The sequence below is a fragment of the Nycticebus coucang genome, chromosome 17, assembly GCF_027406575.1.
Source record: "Nycticebus coucang isolate mNycCou1 chromosome 17, mNycCou1.pri, whole genome shotgun sequence".
Lineage (NCBI taxonomy): Eukaryota > Metazoa > Chordata > Mammalia > Primates > Lorisidae > Nycticebus > Nycticebus coucang.
In genome coordinates, this window is record NC_069796.1 from 45,129,867 (window position 1) to 45,151,076 (window position 21,210).

At 38.5% G+C, this 21,210-nt stretch overlaps 1 protein-coding gene across 2 annotated transcripts in view; it reads right to left on the reverse strand.

The window, feature by feature from the left end:
• LARS1 (leucyl-tRNA synthetase 1) overlaps positions 1–21,210 on the reverse strand; it is a 124,458-nt gene that overhangs the window by 73,849 nt on the left and 29,399 nt on the right. For both annotated transcript variants that reach the window (XM_053565939.1, XM_053565938.1), the window contains exons 9-19: positions 20,443–20,510; positions 19,936–20,161; positions 17,689–17,776; positions 17,530–17,606; positions 16,987–17,040; positions 15,429–15,569; positions 13,570–13,647; positions 1,561–1,646; positions 1,405–1,470; positions 1,225–1,307; positions 329–467 (exon numbers count right to left, since the gene is read on the reverse strand). In XM_053565939.1, the coding sequence (XP_053421914.1) occupies positions 329–467; positions 1,225–1,307; positions 1,405–1,470; positions 1,561–1,646; positions 13,570–13,647; positions 15,429–15,569; positions 16,987–17,040; positions 17,530–17,606; positions 17,689–17,776; positions 19,936–20,161; positions 20,443–20,510 (1,106 nt within the window). The remainder of the gene's footprint in view (positions 1–328; positions 468–1,224; positions 1,308–1,404; positions 1,471–1,560; positions 1,647–13,569; positions 13,648–15,428; positions 15,570–16,986; positions 17,041–17,529; positions 17,607–17,688; positions 17,777–19,935; positions 20,162–20,442; positions 20,511–21,210) is intronic.

Consider the following 21,210-nt stretch of genomic DNA (forward strand, 5'->3'; position numbering starts at 1 on the left):
GACAGGGTGTCAATCTCTCTCCTACGCTGGAGTGCAATGCCACCATCCACAGCTCACTGTTCAAATTCTTGGGTTCAAGTAAGTCTTACCTCAGGTCCCAAGTAGCTGAGACTACAGGAGCACACCACCATGTCCAACTAATTTTTAAAAAATTTTTCGTAGACATAAGGTCTCATATTATGTTACCCAGGCTGCTTTTGAAGTCTTGGCCTCAAGCAATCCTCCCTCCCTGGCCTCCCAAAGTGCTAGGATTACAGGCATGAGCCATCATGCAAGGCCTCAACTCCTGCAAACAAAATTACACTATTTCCTTTATCTGTTTACCAACCTGATACCCAGAGGAGACTCTGCCTGCCCACGCAAGTTACCCCCCTGCAACAGGTGTGCAACTGTATAAAATGCCATGTAAATAGTGGAATCAGAGAGTGATTCAATCAGCCACTGCTCATCCCAAGGCAAGCGAGTCCCTGCAAAATAAAAAGAAGAAAATTAATGTATGAGCAACCAAGAGACGCTTCATCTATAGAATCCACTGGTGCAATCATAGCTTACTGCAGCCTTGAATACCTCAGCTCAAGCAATCTTCTCACCTCAGAGTCCCAAAGTACTAGGACTATAAGTGTGAGCCACCACACCCGGACCAAATCTACATTTTTAAGAAGAGGACTATAGTATTTACAAAATGACTTATTTAGGAAGTTCTTAAATTCTACTTGAATAAGTAATAAAAGTTAAATGTCAGATAAAATAACAAAATAGGTGAAGTTTAGAGTCTCTCTATAAAACGTCACACCATAAAAGCTACATGGGTTAGAAAGGTCATATTTCTATCTCCAGATAGATGGTAAGGGACTAGGAAAACATCCTAGTTTTCTTCACCCTCTAACAAAAACCTCTTGCTTTCAATTCAAAAACACTAAAAGAGAGAGAGTAAAAAGGCAAAAATGTATATTTGCTATGTAATTGGCAAAGGTATCCAAACTGAAAAATCTGAAGCTTATTTACCTACACCAGCAGTTCTCAACCTGTGGCTTGCGACCCCTTTGTAACAATGAAAATACATCCTGCTTATCAGATATTTATATTATGATCCATAACAATAGCAAAATTACAGTTATAAAGTAGCAACGAAAATAATTTTATGGTTGGGGTCACCACAACATGAGGAACTGTAGTAAAGGGTTGCAGCATTAGGAGGCATTAGGAAGGTTGAGAACCACTGACCTAGACCATAACTTCTTGAGCATGCATGTTCTTGCAGCCAATCCAAGGTAGCTTCAAAATTTCTCCTGGTCTCCTCACAGAATCTAGAAAACAGCAAAAAACAAAATATCTCTATTCACCTTTATTATTTTTATGTTTCTCAACTCTTTTCCCCTCCCTCATCACTCTCCTGCGTCTTACGTTTCCAGGCTCTTCAAACACTGAATTGTCTGTTTTTTCCAATTCTCTTCTCCATAATCCAAGTACCTGAGAGTAGACAAATTGGTTTTCTTTTTTTTTTATGTTAGATATTAGCAAAGTGACTAAGGGAATTTTCTTGCTATAAGAGAGACTAACCACTGGTCACACAGAGCCACGACACATTCATCTGAAGACCTGGACATCACTTGCTTCTCTGGTTCCATGTAAATAAATGCATCTCCCTAAATGAAGGTAAATAAAAATACATTAGATACTATATCAGATCAAAGCTATGTTCTTCAAAGATAATAAAAAATACTTTTTAAAATATGCTGTACCACGAATAACAAAAGTTCCACATTTTCATTACTGCTTCTTCCTCTTCCTAGGGTCAAGTTTATCTCATGCATCTTCAAGTGGATCACTTTCCCTAGCTACAACAGATTATTTCTTTTCAGTGGAAAATGAAAAGATGTTTAGCAGTTTCTGATCCTATAGTTCTGATCCTACAGCTTTTTATACTTATTATAATACAAATATAATGAAAACAGAAAATTAAATGAATTGACCCACTTAAACAGATACATAAAAGACTAAACATAGAAAATCTTATTATTAAAGTTTTATAGTATCATAAAAAAGTCACACTAGAAAACTTACCATAAATTTGAATTTTTACCAAATATAAATATCCATTAATGTACGGTGCCAAACATTATGGGCTAGAATAATTTTTTTTTTGAGACAGAGTCTCACTTTTCCCCCCTCAGTAGAGGGCCATGGCATTGTAGTTCATAGCAACCTCAAACTCTTGGGCTCAAGTGATCCTCTTGGCTCAGTTTTTTCATTTTTAGTAGAGATAGGGTCTCACTCTTGTTTAGGCTGGTCTCCAACTCCTGAACTCAAGCAATCCACCCACCTCAGCTTCCCAGAGTGCTAAGATCACAGACATGAGCCACCACGCCCAGCCCTAAATAATTTTTAAAAATAAAATTCAGCCAGGCAAGGTGGCCAAGGTGGATAGATTGCTTGAGCTCAGGATTTCAAGACCAGCCTAGTAAGAGCCTGTCTCTATTAAAAATAGGAAAAACAAAAAACTAGCTGGGCTTTGTGGCAGGTGTCTATAGTCCCAGCTACTCAAGAGGCTTAGACAAAAGGATCGCTTGAGCATAAGAGTTTGAGGTTGCTCTGAGCTATAATGCCATGGTACTCTACCCAGGGTGACAGAGTAAGACTTTGTATCAAAAAAAATAAAAATTAAATGAAAATTAAAATTAAATAAAATTCTGTATCATTACTCATAAAATATCTGTTTTTACTCAAGCTAAAATTAAATAGCTAGGATTCTGTTTTCAAGATGAGAGATTAAAAACAGACTCCCTGGCTCAGCACCCAATAGCTCAGTGAGGAGGGTGCCAGCCACATAAACCAAGGCTAACAGGTTCAAACCCGGCCTGGGCCTGCTAAACAACGACAACTGCAACCAAAAAATAGCCGGGCACTGTGGTGGGCACCTGTAGTCCCAGCTGCTCAGGAGACTAAGACAAAAGAATTGCTTAAGGCCAAGAGTTTGAGGTTGCTGTGAGCTGTGATGCTACAGTACTTTATGGAGGGTGACATAGTGAGACTCTTTCTCAGGAAAAAAAAAAAAAACAGACTCCCTCTCAAAATTCCAATAAAATGACAGGAAAGTTTTTTAATTTTTTTTCTTAATCCATACTGTGGTATGAGAAGGTTTGTTTGTTTGTGAAACAGAAACTCACTTTGTCACCCTGGGTAGCGTGCCATGGCATCACAGGTCACAACAACCTCAAACTCTTCGGTTCAAGTGATCCTCTTGCCTCAACCTTCTGAGTAGCTGGGACCACCCACCACAACGCTCAGTTATGTATTTTTTAGAGACAGGGTCTCACTCTAGGCTGGTCTCAAATTTCTGAGCTCAGGCAATCCAACCATCTCTGCCTCCCAAAGTGCTAGGATTACAGATATGTTAATAGCATGAATTTACAAAGACAAAAAGAATGAAGTAAACATAACAACCAAATTTTGAAAACCACAAGAATTAGTGATAAGCAGAATTAAGAAAGCTAGCTGACTCTTAAACAAGCCATAGAGAAAGCTGAAAGCAATCCAAATTCCACCACAGAATCTCCAAAAAACTTAGAAATTGACAGCATTAAAATAGCTCTGGGAGTGGAGATTGGATGAGGCTGAAAAGAGAATTGACTGAATGAAGTCTTTTAAATAAAGAGGTTAGTAAGTAGCCTGAGCAATATAGCAAGACCTCCTCTCCATAAAAAAATCAGCCAGACGTGGTGATATGCACCTGTAGTCCTAGCTACTTAGGAGGCTGAGACAGAAGGACTGCTTGAGGCCGGCCCAGGAGTTGAGACTGCAGTGAACTATAATGATGCTATTTCACTCTAACCCAAGCAATAGACCAAGACCCTGTACTCTACCCCAGATAACAGAACATTTAACAACAACAAAAAAAAAAGAGAGCGAGAGATTAAAATCCCAGAAACCCCAAATACTACGCAGGCAACCAATTGCCTTTCCCTATGCCAGCAGAACATTAAAAGTTTATTCTCTGGAAAGGGTCAAAGAGAATCTCTCAGTTAGAGGACAAAGTTAAAAGTATGGGTATCATAGTAAAAACAGGGGGACTGAGTGAAAAAAGTCAGCACACTGAAGGTTGGTATTCATCCCTAGCAATCTTCCATTTAGCCCCAAGAATGCTCACTAGGTCCTTTAAGACTCTTTGTGGAGAAGAATCTTCTGTGGGCAAATCTCACAAAGCCAAGAGTAAATGCTAAAAAACCTGTTGTTAGGGCTCCCCCACTGTCCTTTCCAGATCTCCCCCAGTGAAACCCACTGACAAAACCCATCCACATGCAAAAACGTTTCTTTTGTGCCCAAATATCTTAAATACCAGCAGTCATCCTCAAAGAAATTAAGATTTCACATCCTTGAAATACAAATGGCATCTTACACAAAAGGATCAATCAGAAAACAGTCAGTTCTTGAATAGCCCCAAATTGGTAACTGCTGAAAGTGGGGGATAGGTATACAGGGAATTCATCATACTACTCTTTATATTTTGTTTGTTTTCTATTCGTCTAACGTTTATTTATTATTTTTTTTCATTATTAAATCATAGCCGTGTACATTAATGTGATAATAGGGCATCATACACTGGTTTTATAGACCGTTTGACACATTTTCATCACACTGGTTAACATAGCCTTCCTGGCATTTTCTTAGTTAGTGTGTTAAGACATTTATATTCTACATTTACTAAGTTTCACATGTACCCTTGTAAGATGCACCGCAGGTGTAATCCCACCAATCACCCTCCCTCCCCCCATCCTATCCCCTCCTTCCCCTGCCTCTACCCCTTCTCCCTATTCTTAGGTTATAACTGGGTTATAACTTTCATGTGAAAGCCATAAATTAGTTTCATAGTAGGCCTGAGTACATTGGATACTTTTCTTCCATTCTTGAGATACTTTACTAAGAAGAATATGTTCCAGCTCCATCCATGTAAACATGAAAGAGGTAAAGTCTCCATCTTTCTTTAAGGCTGCATAATAATCCGTGGTGTACATATACCACAATTTATTAATCCATTCGTGGATCGATGGGCACTTGGGCTTTTTCCATGACTTAGCAATTATGAATTGGGCTGCAATAAACATTCTGGTACAAATATTTTTGTTATGATGTAATTTTTGGTCTTCTGGGTATATACCTAGTAGAGGAATTATAGGATTGAATGGCAGATCTATTTTTAGATCTCTAAGTGTTCTCCAAACATCTTTCCAAAAAGAATGTATTAATTTGCATTCCCACCAGCAGTGCAGAAGTGTTCCCTTTTCTCCACATCCACGCCAACATCTCTAGTCTTGGGATTTTGTGATATGGGCTAATCTTACTGGAGTTAGATGATATCTCAAAGTAGTTTTGATTTGCATTTCTCTGATGATTAAAGATGATGAGCATTTTCTCATATGTCTGTAGGTGGTGTGCGTATTTGCTTCAGAGAGGATTCTCTTCAAGTCCCTTGCCCAGCCTGCAATGGCATCACATGTTCTTTTCTTGCTTATACGCTTAAGTTCTCTGCGGATTCTGGTTATTAAACCTTTGTCGGAGACATAACCTGCAAATATCTTCTCCCATTCTGAGGGCTGTTTGCTTGCTTTACTTACTGTGCTCTTGGCTGTGCAGAAGCTGTTTAGTTTGATCAGGTCCCAGTAGTGTATTTTTGAAGCTGCTTCAATTGCCCGGGGGAATCCTCCTCATAAAATACTCGCCCAGACCGATTTCTTCAAAGGTTTTCCCTGCACTCTCTTGTAATAGTTTTATAGTTTCATGTCTTAAGTTTAAATCTTTCATCCATTGAGTCTATCTTAGTTAATGGTGAAAGGTGTGGGTCCAGTTTCAGTCTTCTACAGGTTGCCAGCCAGTTCACCCAGCACCATTTGTTAAATACGGAATCTTTTCCCCACTGAATGTTTATAATTGGCTTGTCAAAGATCAAATAACAGTAAGTAGCTGGATTCATCTCTTGGTTCTCTATTCTGTTCCAGACATCTACTTCTCTGTTTTTGTGCCAGTACCATGCTGTTTTGATCACTATCAATTTATAGTATAGTCTGAGGTCTGGTAGCATGTTTTTACTTTTGAGTAATGTCTTGGCTATTCGAGGTTTTTTTCTGATTCCATATAAAATGAAGTACTATTTTTTCAAGATCCTTAAAGTATGACAGTGGAGCTTTAATAGGGATTGCATTAAAATTGTACATTGCTTTAGGTAGTATGGACATTTTAACAATGTTGATGCTTCGCAGCCATAAGCATGGTATGTTTTTCCATTTAACATTTTCAGCTATTTCTTTTCTTAGAGTTCCATAGTTCTCTTTATAGAGATCTTTCACGCCCTTTGTCAGATAAACTCCCAAATATTTCATCTTCTTTGGCACTATTGTGAATGGAATAGAGTCCTTAACTGTTTTTTCAGCTTGACTATTGTTGGTGTATATATAAAGGCTACCAATTTATGAATGTTGATTTTGTAACCTGACACGCTACTATATTCCTTGATCACTTCTAAGAGTTTTGTAGTAGAATCCCTGGTGTTTCCGAGATATACAATCATCATCTGCGAAGAGTGAAAGTTTGATCTCTTCTGACCCTATATAGATACCCTTGATGGCCCTTTCTTCCCTAATTACGATGGCTAAAACTTCCATTACAATCTTAAAGAGCAGTGGAGACAATGGGCAGCCTTGTCTGGTTCCTGATCTGAGTGGAAATGATTTCAATTTAACTCCATTCAATACAGTATTGGCTGTGGGTTTACAGTAGATGGCCTCTATCAGTTTAAGAAATGTCCCTTCTATACTGATTTTCTTAAGTGTTCTGATCATGAAGGGATGCTGGATATTATCAAAAGCTTATGGTATTTGGTTTTTAATTTGTTTATGTGCTGAATTATACTTACAGATTGACAGATATTGAACCAGCATTGAGACCCTGGGATAAAACCGACTTGGTCATGATGTATAATTTGTTTGATGTGTTGCTGGATTCTGTTTCTTAGGATCTTGTTGAATATTTTTGCATCTATATTCATTAGTGATATCGGTCTATAATTTTCTTTTCTTGTTGGGTCTTTTCCTGGTTTGGGGATCAGGGTGATGTTTGCTTCATAGAACGTGTTGGGTAGTCTTCTTTCTTTTTCTACATTTTGGAACAAGTTGAGTAATACAGGTACTAGTTCCTCTTAAAAGGTTTGGTAGAATTCTGACAGGAAGCCATCTGGTCCCGGGCTTTTCTTTTTTGGGAGATTTTCTACGGTTGATGCTATTTCAGAACTTGATATTGGCCTGTTCAACATTTCGACTTAATTCTGGCTAAGTCGTGGAAGGTGATGTGCTTCCAAGTATTGGTCAATTTCCTTCAGATTTTCATATTTCTGAGAATAAAGTTTCTTGTAATATTCAGTAAGGATTTTTTGAATTTCTGAGGAATCTGTTATTTCGTCTTTGTCATTTCTGAATGATGAGCTTAGAGATGTTACTCTTTTTTTCCTGGTTAGGTGAGCCAAAGGTTTATCTATTTTATTGGCCTTTTCAAAAAACCAACTTTTTGATTTATTGATCTGTTGTCTAATTTTGTTTTCAATTTCATTTAATTCTGCTGTAATTTTGGTTATTTCTTTTCTTCTAGTGGGTTTGGGGTTGGAATGTTCTTCTTTTTCCAGTTGCTTGAGATGTCCCATTAAGTTGTTAACTTTCTCTCTTTCCATTCTCTTGAGGAAGGCTTGCAGTGCTACAAAAATTCCCCCTTAGGAATGCTATTGCAGTATCCCAGAGGTTCTGACAATTCGTGTCTTCATTATCGTTTTGTTCCAAAAATTTCGCAATTTCCTTCTTAATCTCATCTCTGACCCAGCTATCATTCAGCATAAGGTTATTTAACTTCCATGTTTTTGTATGAGTATGCAGATTCCTGTTGTTACTGAGTTCAACTTTTATTCCATGGTGGTCCGAGAAGATGCAAGGAATAATTTCTATTCCTTTAAATTACAGAGGTTAGACTTGTGACCTAAGATGTGATCGATTTTGGAGTATGTTCCATGGGCTGATGAGAAGTATGTGTATTCAGTTTTGTTGGGATGAAATGTTCTGTAGATGTCTGCTAAATCCAAATGTTGGATGGTTAGGTTTAAATCTAAAATTTCTTTGCTCAGCTTCTTATTGGAGGATCAATCCAACGCTGCCAAAGGAGTGTTGAAATCTCCAACCATTATGAAGCTGGAGGAAATCAAGTTGCTCATGTCTGTTAGAGTTTCTCTCATAAATTGAGGTGCATTCTGGTTGGGTGCATAGATATTAATAATTGAAATCTCATCATATTCAGTATTACCCTTTACAAATATGAAGTGACCGTTCTTATCCTTTCTTACTTTTGTTGGTTTAAAGCCTACTGTATGTGCAAATAGAATTGCAACACCTGCTTTTCTCTGATTACCATTTGCTTGAAATATGGACGACCATCCTTTCACCCTGAGTCTATATTTATCTTTAAGGTAAGATGTGCCTCTTGTAGGCTGCAAATATCTGGCCTGAGTTTTTGTATCCAGTCAGCTAACCTGTGCCTCTTTAGAGGACAGTTTAAGCCGTTCACATTAATGGAGAATATTGATAAGTCTGGTAAAATTTTGGATATCAAGTTTCTTGAAAGTTCAGTGGACATTTTTAATCCTTTCGCCTCTGTGGAAGTTGGAGTTTGATCAAAAGTTTCTGAGTGAGTTTACTTTTGTGGTAGAGGATTGGGATGGTCATTTGGAGGATAGGTCTGAGAATATCCTTAAGAGCTGGTTTGGTTATGGCAAATTTCTTCAACATATGAATGTCACTGAAGTATTTAATTTCTCCATCATAAATGAAACTCAATTTAGCTGGATACAGGATCCAGGGTTGAAAGTTATTTTGTTTTAGGAGATTAAAAGTCAATGACCACCCTCTTCTGGCTTGAAAAGTTTCAGTACAGAGATCTGCAGTCATTCTAATATTCTTCCTTTTGTAGGTAATGGATTTCTTACGTCTGGCTGCTTTCAGAATTTTCTCCTTCATATTAACTTTAGTGAAGTTAATTATGATATGCCTGGGGGATGTCTTTTTTTTTTTTTAAGTTTATTCAATAAATATATATTGAGACCTACTGTGCTGCAGTCACAGGGCCGGTTTATAGAGGGCACTAAGTTTCCTGTCATTGGAAGGCTTGTGGGGTAGACAGATTGATGCGGTGCACAGGGTAGGGGGTTGATGATCAACCTGGGGAGCCCCAGGCTCTGTTCTGTGCCCACACTCAGGCCTGGAATCTGCATCTGTGAGTTTGCATCACTTGATTACTTCTTGTTCTTGGAAAAGGCCAGTCTTGGGGCTAAACCTGAAGCAGCAGCTGGAGTCCCAGGCAGAGGCAGGGAAACTTATGGAAAGGTGTCCACTGGGAGGCAGGAGTAAGGGAGCCCTGATTTGTAGCATTTGCTGATTTCCATGCTGAAATAGTCCCCTGTGGCCAACTGGAAGCTGTCAGATTGATGTCACTGGTGCTGAGCTAAGAAGAGAGCTTATAGCAGGCTCTCCTGATCCAGGTCTGGGTGCTCCAGTTCATCTCTGCACTTGACACCGCATCAGTGCTCTTAACCCCTCCACCTCTTCCCAAAAAGGTGTTCTTTCAGGAGCCAGTCTCTGCTCAGCCTTGAGGAGTTTTGTGTTTAAGTTTTTTTTTATTGTTGGGGATTCATTGAGGGTACAATAAGCCAGGTTACACTGATTGCAATTGTCAGGCAAAGTCCCTCTTGCAATCATGTCTTGCCCCCTGGGGGATGTCTTATTCAGATTGAGTCATGCTGGGGTTCTGAAACTGTCTGCTATCTGAATTTCAGAATCTCTTGGCATGCCTGGAAAATTCTCTTTCATGATTTCATGGAGAAGGGCCTCTGTGCCTTGCGAGGCCACTTCATCACTTTCAGGGATTCCAATGAGGCCGATACTAGCCTTCTTCGAATTATCCCAGAGCTCTCTGAGAATATGATCCATTTTTGCTCTCCATTTCTCTTCCTTTTTGAGAGTTTGGGAGCATTCAAAGGCTTTGTCTTCAATGTCAGAAATCCTTTCTTCTGCTTGTTCACCTCTGTTACTGAGAGATTCTACTGTGTTTCTCAGATCTTTGAGGGTTGCAAATTCTTGCTTCAGTGCATCAAAATCTTTGGTGGTTTTGGTCTTTAAATTCGTTAAATTCTTGAGACAACTTTTGAATTTCTCCTTGAATTTCTAATTCCAACTTTTGAATTGCTCCTCGAATTTCTAATTCCAAATTTTCCTCCATTCTAGTAATCTTGTTTGTAATCCAAATTCTGAATTCAATTTCTGATCTCGCAGCCAGCTGTTTACGAATGGGATCTTCAGTTACATCTGCCATATCTTTCCTTAGGGGGGGTTGATCTATTCTGGTTATTCATGTTACCAGAGTTTTTCCACTGATTCCGCCCCATGATTATTTTACACCGTTTGATTTTTCCCCTGGAGCTTTGTCAAGGACCCGTACAGTGCTATGGCCTGAGAAACTGGCGTGTGGTGGGGCTAAGTGGTTCTGTCTTGTTTTCAGCTGGTCACTCTGAGCTGTTCTCATGGGGGAGGGGACTCCCATCCACTTGGTGATAGATTTTGTACCTTTTGTTTGTATCCTTGGGGTCACAGCTCGCCTCAGAGGGGTTGATGTGCACTCTTCAACCTTCTCTCTTGGTGTAGCTCTAATCCACCAGGTTACTTGCTAAATTTCTGTCCTTTAACTCTCCTTCTGGATGGAAGCCTATGTGGAAAGCTGGCTTCAGTCAGCCATCTTGTCCACGCCCCTCTTTATGTTTTTATACCTATGAAATTTTCCATATTAAAAAGATTTTTCTTTGTGATTTCTAAGAAACTTTTGCATAAACAAAAAATAATAAATATAAAAACACATAATAAGCAAACAAAAACTCAAGAAAAAAAAGCTGAGGGAACTATCCAACAAAGAACAGCAAAAAGATTTCCAGGGTCCAAGAGATCTAATATCTGATTAGTAAGAATTCAGAAAGCAAAAATAAAAAATAAGAATGGATAAAATAAGCAAGAAAAAAGTCAAGAAATTTTTCCCAAAATTGAAGAACCCAAGTCTCTAGATTAAAGGAGCCCTCCAAGCGCTCAGTAGAACAAATGAAAATTGACCTACAACAAGGCAAATCATCATGAACTTATGAATAGTGGGAGAAAAAAAGAGCGATTCTACAAGCTCTCAGAGAGAAGGGAAAACAAATCACTTAAAAGAATACAGGTTACTATAAGAATGCCTCCTGGCCTCAGCTCCTATGTATCTGGAACTACATGCACACAGCATCATACCTAGCTAATTTTTCTATTTTTAGCAGAGATGGGGTCTCACTTTGCTCAGACTGGTCTTGAACTCCTGAGCTCAAATTACCATCCCACCTCAGCCTCCCAAAATGCTAGGACAATTAGTCATGAACCACCATCCCCAGCCAGTTTTGGACTTTTTAATAGCATCAATGAAAAAGATCCTGGGGGTAATACATGATACCCTCAAATTTTTAAGGGAAATTATTTCCGATCCAGAATTTTATTCCTAGGTAATCCAATATAAAGGTGGAAGAAGCTATTTCAGATATGGAAAGTCACAAAAACCTACCGTCTAAGGCATTCTTCCTCAGGAAAACAACCAGAGGCAGACATTCACCAAAATGAGAGAGTAAATAAGAAAACAGCACTCATGGAATCAAGGAAAGAAGAGAACGAGCTCAAGAAAGCAAAGGATATTCTTCTTAGTAAAGTATCTCAAGAATGGAAGAAAAAGTATCCAATGTACTCAGTCCTACTATGAAACTAATTTATGGCTTTCACATGAAAGCTATAACCCAGTTATAACCTAAGAATATGGGGAAGGGGGAGAGGGAATGGAGGGAGGGGGGAGGATGGGTGGAGGGAAGGTGATTGGTGGGATTGCACCTACAGTGCATCTTACAAGGGTACATGTAAAACTTAGTAAATGCAGAATATAAATGTCTTAACACAATAACTAAGAAAATGCCAGGAAGGCTATGTTAACCAGTGTGATGAAAATGTGTCAAACTATTTATAAAATCAGTGTATGGTGCCCCATGATCACTTTAATGTACACAGCTATGATTTAATAATAAAATAAAAAAAAAAAAAGAAAAGAAAGCAAAGGGAATTCTTAGTAATAGTGGAGGAACATCTCAGATCACTAGCACAGTGAGCAACCAGTCCAGACTAAAACAAGCCAGAGATTCTGGAACCAGTAACATACAAATGTGTTTAAAGAGACTGAAAGAAGAAACGGACAACTGAGAGAGAGAGTTTACAAGTGGAGTATTGACAAGTATATTTTAAAATAAACAATATATTTTCTTTGCAAAACTTTAAGATAATCCTTCAAGAATAAACAACTTCTTTTTCTGAGACAAGAGTCTCACTATGTCACCCTAGGTGGACTGCCATGGCATCATAGCTCACAGAAACCTCAAACTCATGGGCTCAAACCATCTACGTGCCTCACCCTCCCAAGTAGCTGGGACTACAGGCACCCACCACAACACCTGGCTAGTTTTTTCTACTTTTAGTAGAGACAGGGTCTTGCTCAGGCTGGTCTTAAATCCCTGAGCACAGCAATCGAACCACGTTGGCTGCCCAGAGTGAGAGGATTACAGGTTGCTATGAGCTATGACACCATGGCACTCCACCAAGGGCAACATAGTGAGACTCTGCCTAAAAAAAAAAAAAAAAGAAAGAAAGAAAGAGGTCAATACTAAAATAACTTAAACAGCTGAAAGTAGTCTCCCTGAAGGAAGAGCAATTTACAAAAATATGGAAGGATCGAGAGAAAACTGCTGCTTTTTTACTTCAAAAGCCTAAATAGGTCATTGTCTATTTGTACTAAGGATATACCTAACTGTGAAAAATAAAAATTTAAGGCCAGTCGCCAAGGTTCTTGTCCACAATCCCAGTATCTTGGAAGGCCAAGGCAGGAGGACAACTTGAGGCCAACAGTTTAAGATCAGCTTGGGCACCATAGTAAAACACCATCTCAATAAAATTCTTTTTTAAATTAGCCAGGCATGGTGGCACATACCTGCACTCCAGCTTGGGTGACAGAGTGAGACCTTGTCTCTTAAAAAAAAATAGAAGAAAAATTAAAAGTAACAATAAAACTTGAAAAAGTTAAAATAGCTACATAGAAAAGAGTTACGACAAAAATGAAGGGGTAAGAAGAGGATCAAAGTAAAATGTAAAGCACCACAGAAAAAGAGCATTTTCACTGCCAGTACCTAAAATGGCCACTGCTGAAGTATGTAAGTTTTGTATTGGCGCCATGCACACAACTTTAGAACACTGCATTTACCACCATTTATAGGTGGGATGTCCAAGGTAAATGAATTACTAAATAGGTTGATATTCTACCACAAAAGCATATAATATCTTTAATACAGCTCCACTACAGAACCCACTGCTCAAAACATTATAAAGGCTATCTACTAACTAACAGGTATTCAGAGCCTTCAGTGGATAACCTATCACATACACTGTCGATCATCTTTTTCTGAATACTCTTCTTTACATCTTGGACCTTCTGTCCTTTAAATCCATCCACCAACATAATCTAAAAGGATGAGAAGAGAGGAAAAACAAATGTAAAACAATTAGAACCTGTTTTGGGTTTCTCCCCAAATTTTCCCTAACTAAACTTCCTTCTGCCCACCAAAATATTTTTAGCATGAAATTTACCAAATTTATAGTCATAAACTTTCTATTTTGGTATAGATTTGACAGCTAATATTTATAACACATTTGTCTTTCTAGTATAACCGCAATAGCTAGTGTAACTATGGTTAGAAAGAAATTCTGGGACCACACCCACGATGCATCTTACAAGGGTACATGTGAAACTTACTAAACACAGAATATAAATGTCTTAACACAATAACTAAGAAAATGCCATGAAGGCTATGTTAACTAGTTTGATGAAAATATTTCAAATTGTATACAAAACCAGCACATTGTACCCCATGACTGCATTAATGTACACAGCTATGATTTAATTAAAAAATTTTTTTCAATAAAAAAAGAAAAGAACAATTCAGTATCTCAGGTTTCCACATAGAGAGAATTCCACTACACTAACTTATCTAATTCCTAATAGTTTTAGAAAAAATTAAGCATACTTGGCTAAGCTTCAGGTAGGCTTCTCTTTACAACCTTGCCGGCTGCAGATAAGCATTCTCCTTTGGTTGGCCATGTGATAAACCTTGCTCTTAGAAGTCTTTTACTCAGTGGGCAAATTTAATAGGGCAAAGTATTTAGCTTACCCACTGTTGTCAGTGACTAAGCCATAATCGCCTTCCTGCTTTATTATGTGATAAAGCTGATATTCTGATCCCCATTTAGCAAACAGTTTCTATCTCAGGTAGAAAAGATGTGGGGTTTTTTTTGACTTTCCAGTTGTCTAGCATACTAAAATGGTTCATATGTATTTAATCCAACATCATGAAGTTATATTTAGAGATTACTATGGTATAGTGGTTAAAAAACACAAACTCCAAAGCCAGGCTGCCTAGACTGAATCCTACATCTGCCACTGGTGAGTTATCTGGCTGATCTTGGATAATTACTTACTCTCTTTGTACCTCCATTTCCTTATTTATAACACAGACATAACAGTGTCTATTTCAGAATGGGATTATTTTGAGAATCAAGTAAGTTAACATAGACGCTGGCTTTTATCAGGACCCAAAATATATGTCACTTAAAAAAGGACATATAACCAATTCTTGGTTATCCAGAAAAATGAGGGAAAGATAAAAATACAAATGTTCAGAGTGTCCCCAGTCCTTACACACCTTCATTTCAACCTCAATAACCTAACAACTTGTTTTGATTTTTACCTTCCCTAGCCTAGTCTTGCTTCCATGGACATGTAAGCCACATGAACATACGCACAACTGAGGAGAAAAAACATTCAGGACATGTTTATTGGGCTGATCTGCCATTCAGTAGGTATTAACAAATACGTTAATGGACTGAATGAAGCTGTTTATCTAAAATGTGAACCCCTTAACTAAAAAAGCAAATGAAGGAATTTGGTATTCTCCATGTAATAAATCTTTGAAGTTTAGTGCAAAATAAAATATTAACTAAAAGCTTCTCAAGAAATTCACTCCTTAGCAATTCCTAGAGTGCACAAAACTCCAATTTCTGAAAATGTTTTTAGACAAAGAACACAATTTAAAAAAATAGAAAACCAGACAATGAATACATTCTCATATTAATCTCTCTCAGATCAGTGTATAGTTGAAACTACAGCTGAAATTTTCTATATTCTAAATCATTAAGCAGAAAACCACAGAGCATGGAGTAAATCAAATTTAAAAAGAAATTACTTACACCATCATAAAATCCTTTTACATATAACTTCTCCTTTGCTTCTCTAAGTTTTTCTCGGTCATTCTGGCTCTGAATTTTCAACTCATCACAAACGGTTACAGCAGAAAGCTTTCCAAAACCTGGGATTTCAATGACTGGCACCTGCAAAGAACAGCAACATCAAGAACTTGTTCATAATGAATGAACACACAGCCTTACAGGGCACAGTCCTTTTGCCTCTAAAATCCAATGAAGTCATTTTAGATTTTATATGTCATTATGACAATGCCACACAGTAAATAATCACAGAGTGACTACCTTCCAGATAGGAAGTTCTCCTCCTCCATAGAAACAACCAAACTGTGCACCAACCTCCATAACAGCCTTCACTCACCACACACATCTTGCCCAGCTCTCAATCCTCCCCTGGCATATAAATTAGCTAAACAATTGCTGCTGAAGCTAGCAACTAAATAACTACTTTTGTGAATAATCTTATTTCTGGTTTACGTTAAGTCTTCCAGATTCTTCATAAAAGGTATTTGCTAAAAATTTAATTTTTTTTCTTCTACAGGCACTAATAGGAAAACTAAGAAGCATAAAACAGAGTTGCATAATACTCTGTTTAATAGGGTTACAAATAAACATTCCTGCTTAATAGGGCAAAATTTTGTCTCTAGAATCCAGGAAATTCATCTTACTAGCAAAACAAGCTGCTATAAAATTGGTGATGGAAAAGCCTGTTTGTTCCAGAACTATAGGTGCCAGGTGATAAGAAAATGCTTATTAGATTTTCTTTCACTCATATCTGCCACAGCAGATAACAAATTAAAGTGAGTAAAGCTTTAGCAAACTCCTTCTCTGATTTTCATACCCTACCAATTATTTAACTTTGTTACAAGGAAAACATGTTCGCTCTTTTATTCTCTGATAAAAAGATGGATGTTGGCTGGGCACGGTGCCTTACACCTGTAATCCTAGTATTCTGGGCAGCCAAGGCAGGAGGATTGCTTGAAGTCAGAAAATCAAGACCAGCCTAACTAAGGACAAGATCCTCCATCTTTACTACAAATAGAAAAATTACCCAAGCCAGGAGCAGTGGCTCGCATCTATAATCCTAGCACTCCGGGAGGCTGAGATGGATGAATTCCCTGAGCTCATGGGTTGGAGACCAGCCTGAGCCAAATTGAGACCTGTCTGTAAAAAAATAACCGGGCACTGTATCAGGCACCTGAAGTCCCAGCTTCTTAGGAGGCTGAGGCAAGAGAATCGCTTGAGCCCAGAGTATGAAGTTGCTGTGAGCTATGACACCATGGCATTCTACCGAGGGCAACAAAAAAAACTCTGTCTCAAAAAAAAAAAAAAAAAAAAAATTATACAGACCTGGTCATGGGCACCTGTAGTCCCAGCTACTGAGCAGGCTAAAGCAGGAGGATCACTTGAACCCCAGGAGTCTGGGGTTGCAGTAAGCTATGATGATGCTAGTGCATTTTAGCCAGGGCAACAGAATGAAACTCAGTCTCAAAAGACATACACAAAAAAGTTGGGTGTAAATCTTCCAAATCATTTATCTACTCACCGGCTCAAATGGCACGACCATGTCATCTCTAATTCCATACTTTGCTCGTAAGGCCTACAAAAAAATTTGCCAAGTTAACACTACTACAATAACAACACTTTATTTATATAATCATTGAGAGAAGCAAACGCCAAACTTTCTTTAAACTATTATTTGTTCTCTGCTCCACACAGAGCAATTTTCCAACTTTATCAAACACCTCAAGAAGGAATCTGTGACCTTTAAAAACGTAATAGCTTAAAAGTTACAGGAAACAGTTTAAGTGATGAAACTGCACAGCCAAAATCAAAACTGCACATATCACATAAACTGAGGTTCATATTCGATTTTGATTAAAATGTGCTATCAAAAAACTTTTCAAAATTTGATAAAATATTACTTCAAAATTCAAACCACATAAAGTATATAAATATCAAGACAGAGGCTAGAGAAAGCTGTTTAAAGATAAATGCAATAACTTTTTAGCCTAGTCCCACTGCAGAGTTCAGCATTACCCAAGTGATGAGACAGTGAAGAGGAAGAAGATGAAACTCAGATACTTACTTGCTTTTTCTTCAAGTCTCTGAGGGCAGCAATATCATCAGGGGAATCAGAAGGAACACTTGTGACCACACCAGTGCCTTATGACAGAAAGTATGGAATTAACTAACAGAACCAAAATGTAATTTCCCAAGTATTTTTAGAAATAAATTCACTCTTTACCTTTATCCTCCTTAATGGTTAGCATTGGGAGAAGATAGATCACTTTATATGATGTTAAAGGTGCAGAAAGTGATGCACCAAGAATTTCCTATATAAGAAAAAGATAGAAATGTGTTTGTCTAAGAAAGAGTAAGATACAACCACCACCTCAGCCCATCTTTACCAGAAATAGAAAAACTGGATTGGGCACAGTGGCTCTCGCATGCAATCCTAGCACTCTGGGAGACCCAGACAGGTAGATTGCTTGAGCTCGGGAGTCTGAGACCAGCCTGAGCAAGAACAAGACTCTGTTTCTACTAAAAATAGAAAAACTAGCCAGGGATTGTGGCAAGCACCTATAGTCCCAGCTACTGGGGAGGCTGAAGCAAGAGGATTACTTGAGCCCAAAAGTTTGAGGTTGCTATGAGCTATGACACCATGGTACTGAACCTAGGGCAACAGAGTGAAACTCCGTCTCAAAATAAATAAATAAATAATAATAATAAAAAAAAAACTAGCCAGGCATTGTGGCACATGCCTATACTCTCAGCTCCTTTGGGGATTGAGGCAAAGGATTGCTTGAGCTCAGGAGTTTAAAGTTGCTGTGAGCTAGGATGACTCCACAGAACTCTAGCCTGGAAAAACAGAGTGAAATTCTACGTCAAAAAAAAAAAAAAAAGATAAAAAGAAATACAGATAATAATATTCAAAAAGTAATATAATGTCTAATGTAGCTACAACATTAAATCTCTTGGACAGGCTTGCCTGTATTTTTTTTTCTTTTTTTTTTTTTTATTAAATTATAGCTGTGTACATTATTGCCTGTATTTTCAACCAGACATTAATTAGAAATGTAAGTTTAAAAAAACGCTACTTTTGTCATATGATCGTACAATGAATACTGCACAGCAATAAAAACAGAACGATTCCTATAACATGTTTCTGTTTCTTGTTTTTGTTTTGTTTTTTGGCGTCATAGCTCACAGCAACCTTGGGCCCCAGTGATTCTCTTGCCTCAGCCTCCCAAGTAGCTAGGACTACAGGTGCCCACCACAAAACCTGGCTATTTTTTTTAGAGACAGAGTCTCACTCTCGGTCAGACTGGTCTCAAACCAGTGAGTTCACACCCACCCTGGCCCTCTTTCTTTCTTGAGACAGAATCTTAAGCTGTCACCCTGGATAGTGTGCCATGGCATCATAGCTCACAGTCACCTCCAACTCTTGGGCTCAAGTGATCTTCTTGCCTCGGTTTTTCTATTTTTAGTAGAGACAGGGTCTCACTTTTGCTCAGACTGGTCTCAAACTCCTGAGCTCAAGCAATCCACCCACCTCGGCCTCCCAGGACGCTAGGATTACAGGTGTGAGCCACCATGCCAGGACTTTTTTTTCTTTTTTTGAGACAGAGTCTTACTCAGTCACCCTGGGGTTGAGTGCCATGGCGTCATAGCTCACAGGAACCTCAAACTCTTACGCTCAGGCAATCCTCTTGTCTCAGCCTCCAGAGTAGCTGGGACTACAGGCTAACTGCCACAACACCCACTACCTTTTCTATTTTTAGTGGAGACAATGTCTCACTCTTGCTCAAGCAATCCACCCACCTCGGCCTCTCAAACTCCTAAGCTCAAGCAATCCACCCACCTTGGCCTCTTGAAGTGCTAGGGATTACAGGCGAACATGTATGAATCTTAAAAACATAATGTAATCAGCCTGAGCCACAGCGAGACTCAGTCTCTAAAAAATAGCTGAGCATTGTGGTGGGCACAGCTACTCAGGAGGCTGAGGCAAGAGAATCGTTTGATCCCAAGAGTTTGAAGTTGCTGTAAGCTATGACTTCACGGCACTCTAACCAGGGTGACAAAGTGAGACTGTGTCTCAAAAAAATAATTATAATGTTGAATAAAAGAAGCAACACACAAAACAGTACTTAACTATAATTCTATTCTGTAAAATTCAAGAGCAACTACTAGTCTTTGGTGAAGTGAGAATAGTAGTTACCTTTGGAGAAAAGGAATGAGTCCTCACTATGAAATGGACAGCAGAGAACCTTCTGAAGCCCTGAAACTGTTTTGTATCTTGAGTTGGGTTATATGTGCTTAGATGAGTATACACACGTATAAAAATGTACCAAAATACATTAAATGACTTTACACACTTTACTGCATAAATATACCTCATTTTAAACATTTTCTAAATGTTTTTTCAAGATTCATTGTTGAAATTCTCCTATAAATTTACGCACTAAAATAAAAAGTCTGCTACCCAACTTACCTCCCCCATTAATTCTTTAACAACAGGAACCACACCGTTGTCTTTGGTAAAGCCCTGGTATGACATATTCCTGGCTGATCTTTGGGTGCAGATAAATATATCACCATTCACTGTCTCAAATCCAATGTACTTCATATCAGGACGAACCCAACAGTTTGTCTGTCCAAACATAGTCTCAGGTCTGAGAGTAGCAGCTACCAAAAAAATATTTTTACCTTTCAGGCCACTGAAAAGAAAAAAATAAATTTAGGTAAAAAATGTTATGGATTGCTATAAGCTATGACTCCATGGCACTCTACCCAGGTGACAAAGTGAGACTCTGTCTCAAAAAAATAATAATATTAATGTTGAACAAAAGAAGCGACACACAAAACAGTACTTAACTATAATTCTATTCTGTAAAATTCAAGAGCAACTACTAGACTTTGGTGAAGTGAGACAGTGTGAATTATCACAACTCTCTGATAATTTAGAAATGATGAAGCAGTAACTCTTTGGCAATCCTACCTTAATTTGGATGGGTATGGCTCAAGCACTTTCAGTTTGATTAAAGTATATTCTTGAGGTTCAACACCCTAAACAAATAAAACAAAAATTTCAGGGAAAAAAGATTTGTATTAAACCTACTCATCAAAGTGAGATACCTGACTCAAATTTCTAAAATGGGTTCTTGCATTGTTAGAATAATTCTTTTTTCCAGTGAAAAAGACTACCAGTGTTGTGCTGACTGCATTCATATAGAAGTCTTGTATGCACAGAGTTAGAAGTCGACTACAACGATGTTTACCAAAATGGGGGTGAGAAGACACAATTAATCCTATCCTATTCCCCAGAACAGGTCCCAGAGAGTAGTCATCAAAGACAGACACTGGACCAGAGATCAGAGGATGTGAATTCTAAACTTAGCTTGGCCCCATGCTAATGGCTGACCTAAGGGAGTCTCTATGCCTTTCTTGCCTCGTCTATAAAATAACTGCTCACATAGGACTGTCCTGAGAAACATACAAAATAATGAGTAAAAAAATGCTTTTAAAAACTATGAAACAGGCCAGGTGCGGTGGCTCATGCTTGTAATCCTAGCACTCTGGGAGGCCAAGGCGGGCGGACTGCCTGAGCTCACAGGTTTGAGACCAACCTGAGCCAGAGAGAGACCCTGTCTCTAAAGATAGCCGGGCACTGTGGTGGGTGCCTGTAGTCCCAGCTGCTCAGGAGGCTGAGGCAAGAGGATTGCTTGAGAGCAAGAGTTGGAGGTTGCCGTGAGCTATGACGCCAAGG